At 33.3% G+C, this 4,886-nt stretch overlaps 1 protein-coding gene across 1 annotated transcript in view; it reads right to left on the bottom strand.

Annotated features, from left to right (window-relative positions):
* The window catches only part of Uprt (uracil phosphoribosyltransferase homolog), a 19,766-nt gene that overhangs the window by 8,434 nt on the left and 6,446 nt on the right, over window positions 1–4,886 (bottom strand). The window contains exon 2 of the mRNA XM_015505866.2: window positions 619–661. Coding sequence (XP_015361352.1) covers window positions 619–661 — 43 coding nt within the window. The remainder of the gene's footprint in view (window positions 1–618; window positions 662–4,886) is intronic.

Genomic DNA, 4,886 nt, shown 5'->3' on the forward strand with positions numbered 1-4,886 from the left:
TATATATATAAAAATACATACATACAAATAGAAAATAGTGGTTACTTTAAAAACTAAACAATTTGACCTGAGATCCTTCCTGATGACTCGAGCTGAACAGAATTGGGCTTGGCCAAACCTTAATAAGAAGACCCCGAGGAAAGTAAAGAGAGTTCAACTTAGCATATCATATGTGAGGATAGTAAAGAACAGAGGCAAAATAAACACAGCCCTGCTCCCATGTAAACTACAAAAGAATGTATTAGTTTTTTTGTGTTAGATGGACATCACTAGTTCTCTTTACATCTTTGGTTTTCCTCAAATATACTTTACTTCATTGATCTAAGATGAGGCAATTAAGAGTTGCTGAGCACCAAATTACCAAATTCCATCTGAGAGGCAGTAGTACCTGAGTACGTGAACAGGGAATGAGTTCATGGGCAATGCTTTGAGGTGAAAGGGACTGAGGCAGAACTTTAATGCAACAGTGGGAAGAACACTTCAGAAGCCTAGCAAGATGATGGTTACCTCTTCCAATCTATCTCACTCCCAGAATGCTCAGAACAAAAAGCCCCCTCGCCTACCATGAGTATATCACTAGGTTCAACAATGAAATGAAAATGGAAAGCCTCCACCTACCAAACGATCCGCAGAAAACATGAAGTCCCCTCTACTGGCTGTCCTAAAAAAAATAGTACAAGTTTTAGTCTAAATTAGAGCTTTAAGGTAAAATATTTGCTTAATACATATAGTTATACTGATATTAAGACCTATTACATACTAAAAGCTTAAATGCTTATGCATACAAACTATTACTAAAACAAGATATTTTTTACTAGTATACTGGCACCAAAATGAGATGACTTGAAAAATATTATTGAAAATGCTTATTTGATATCAACATAAAAGATATGAATTGAAAAGATCATGCAGTCCCCCAATGAACTACCCAAGTACATATTATTCAATCAGGAGATGAACAAAGTTCCCTCTAGAACATGGCAACAAGACCAAAGCTTAAACAAGGAAATTTTGCAGTAAGAAAACCAAGTTCTCCCAAGGCTCCCCCTTAAGTCACCTTGATCTATGCCCTATATTATTGAGATAAGTGACCTATCCACTTTATCTCTAATCCATTTTGGAATTATAATGGTACAGACAAATAAATCTATTTTTGCCACCTCTTTCAAGAATGTGTAACCCAATTTCCAAGGCCTTTTTCTCAGATAATTTTTTAACAAGTTTTTCATACACAATTTCTTTCTGCCATTTTTATAAACATTCCCTTTATATCCTGAGACACCCAAGTACTAATAATCCAGGATTGCATCTACCCACAAGCTGTTTACTATCCAAAAAGGGAATGATTGATGTTCTTTCCATGTGTAAAAATCTATTAATATTCCTCCACATTCTTCCATGTAAGTTCTGAATGCACTGATTTACACCTTAAGTGTCTAAAAATCCCTACCGGCCTATCCAAAGCATACCTAAAATTTTCCCCAATACAACATCAAAATGGTATACTGCAAGCACATAGTATCTCAGCATATCATTAATCACCATTTTTTTCAAGCTGCATTCACTTTTTCTGATGTAGGAAAGCAATGAAATATCACTGATACAAATGGTATTAGGTTTAGAGTAGCCACAATTATATCATATTACAGATATTAACTCTCTAAAATATGGACTGTAATTGAGCAAAAGCAAGAATATAGATCTGTGTTCTTTATGTACAAATATTCCTTAAATTCAGAAAACTCTCCACAGACACACACACACACACACACCCCTATACATACAGAGAACCCATTTAAAACAGACACCATTTTGTGTGCTGTGGCTTTCAAATGAGACTACACTATTCACCAGCACCTTTCATTTCTATAATTAATCTTCACAACATGCTTGTCAAGGAAGGAAAAAGCAGTAAACTGTATAAAAAAAATACTGAAGCCTACTGTTCTGTGAGACCTATACAAACTTGTCTAGGCAGCCTGAATTGAGTTTTTCAAAAGGGAAGAAAAATCTGGATTTGCCTTAATGAAATATGCTGTGCTATATCTTTAGAACACACTGAAATTGTATTATGTTTCTTAAGTTACACATCTACATATTACACAGAAAAGTTATACTAGCTTAAGTGATCAGATCTGCCCAAATTTGTTATTTTATTTTGGAATCAGACACTTTAACATCTTTCAGATCATCTAAAAAAAATAAGCCTCACCTGATAACTTTTGTATGATGGTATAAATCATGAAACCTAATACGAACTGTTACACCTCCTGACAATTATTTGGCCTACAAGTAAACCATTCATTGCTCCAAGTTACCCCACTACAAACAGTAATTACTAATCTTCCTCCTGTCCTTTCAAAGGCAGACTTCAGACTCATACTGTTTACTTTAAATTAATTTTGAGATTCAAGCTTGAATAAAATAAGGTAATTATTTTTTTAAAAAAAAATCATAGTAGCATTTGATATCACATTTAATCCTTAACATTGTTGAGACTAGAGTATCATAAAGCAGATATTGACTTGTTGGATCAATCAACCTGCACATATTTTCTGAGACCCTGCTTTAGGTTCAACACTGGGTAAAATTATTTGTTAGTGAAGATGTTTTAATGTAAACCAGACCCTCGTTCTTATTCATTCCATACACTTTGTTTTAAATCATAATTATTTTGTCTCAAAACCATTTAAAACAAATCCCTCCTACTGAAAACAAAGCTTTGGAAAACAACAATCATCTTCTATCTGATAAGAGTGCCCCTCAAAGATCTAATGCAAAATCATCACAAAGCAAAAGCACACAGAAACACATCCCTGGAAAAATTCTAAAATATATATCTAAATAATCAAATATTGCATATTTAAACAATCATATTCAAGCATTCATATTTCAAAGTATGGAAATCTAATTAATATTAAACTGAGCATCTTTTAAACTGTGCAAACCCCAGACAGGTTTAACAATGGAGACCTAATCATACCTGAAAATACACTTTTCTTGACACCTCCCCCAACACAAATATGTCACAAACCTTAAGCAACAAGATGAAAGCCCAAAGCAGACATTTTAAAAAGTGAACTTTGCATAGAAACAATCAAAGAACAAGATTCATACTGGAAACCAAATCCTCATTTTAATGTGGACTGGATAAACCTGAATCTTCCCTGCTTGTTATGTAAGACTGTCTATAAAGCACTTTAAAATGTCCAGAGAGAATACAGCAATCGTGTGTATTTTAAAACATATATATCTCATAGCAAATATAAACCAAGATGAAACCTCTTAACAGTCTGAACAACCTTTCCTTTAAAAGGCTAGATATTTATGCATCATCCATAAGATACAGAAATATGAAAGGAATTTTTATAACATTAAAAAATTAAGACTTGAAGTAAATAGCCTCTTCCTTTTTCTTAATAAGCTCACTACTACCACTACCACTACCACATCATTACCACCGGATGGGCTCTCTAGACTGTTGGAGGACATCTTTTCCTGGGATGATTATCACTTTGATTCTTGTAACAGAAACTTCCATTTAATCACTCTACTCTGGTTTTTCTATCTACTCAGAATAAACCTGACAAATCTCCCACCATTTTTTTCACAAAAATCAATAACAACAATATGTGTGTATGTACACACACACGTGTATATATACATTGTGTATAAATATATTTACATCACAAATTCCCAACAACTTAATTATAAAGCTTTTTGAAAGTCCATAAGTTATAGGAGGTACCTAACATCACACTTTACATTACCCCATTCTTTCTCAGAGCCTCCATTTATTAAAAAAGTTTCCTTGGAGTCAAGTATTAAGCACTTCTGGTGCATTATCTTATTTAATCCTCACACATCCTTAAGGGGTAGATTCTATTATTACTACCACTTTAGCAAGGGGAGCAGTGAGGCTTATAGAGGTGAAATATCTCAAGGCTCTTCCTTGCCGGAAGCTCTCGGATTCCAAGTGCCTGAGTAAATCCCTTATTTATATTTTGCTCTAATAAAAGAAAGTTTACTAAAAGGTAGCCAATTCTTAAGATATTTCTCTCCCTGAGAATCAAATTGGCATGCATATACAATGCAAACAATGAAATAAAGAACCTTTCAAGCAATAAAACATCATCAAAATGTTCCTTCTGAAGAGGGAGAAGTTTTTATAATATGGCTTGTAAAGTGTATGTAATAAGCACATCACATATAAGAATTTATTCTTTCCAAAAGTGATTCAAGCAAAATCTGCTGACTCATTACAATTTAATTTTATCAAATCCTCGCAGCACTGCATTAGGTGTTATTTCAAGTTTAAACGTATCACCCTTTCTCCAGAAAGATCATACACAAGGATTGTCTGCAGCATTTGGGGCAGGGGAAGCTGGAGTTGGGCACTTAGCAAATAAAAATACAGGATGCCCAATTAAATCTGTTTCATAAAGCCCATGCAATATTTAAGTTCCACTTATATGAAAGAGTTATTCATTTGAATTCAATTTAACTAGGCTTGCTGTATTTTATCTGGCAACTTAAGTTGAGGAGGAAGAATTAAATGGAATTTAAAAGTAAGAATATTAAAATAAGAATATGAGTTTTCACTCTAACATGTTTTTATTTGTTAAATAACAGGTTAAAGGGAAATGAAACATTAAATATTTTTGGCAGGTTTAAATCAAAATTATGTTTCATTTAAAGTTAATGTTTAGTGAAAGATCTGAAGACATAGCTTTACCCCCCTGCTATTATATAATCACTAAAATAAAGAATAGCCCAAACATGTGCCATGGTATGCAAATGATTTATAAATGTTTTTACTCCTCCTTCCTTCACCTTCATGCACATACACACACACACACACCAAAAAAAAAAAAAAAAAAAAAAAA

The sequence above is a fragment of the Marmota marmota genome, unplaced genomic scaffold (assembly GCF_001458135.2).
Source record: "Marmota marmota marmota unplaced genomic scaffold, marMar, whole genome shotgun sequence".
Taxonomy (NCBI): domain Eukaryota; kingdom Metazoa; phylum Chordata; class Mammalia; order Rodentia; family Sciuridae; genus Marmota; species Marmota marmota.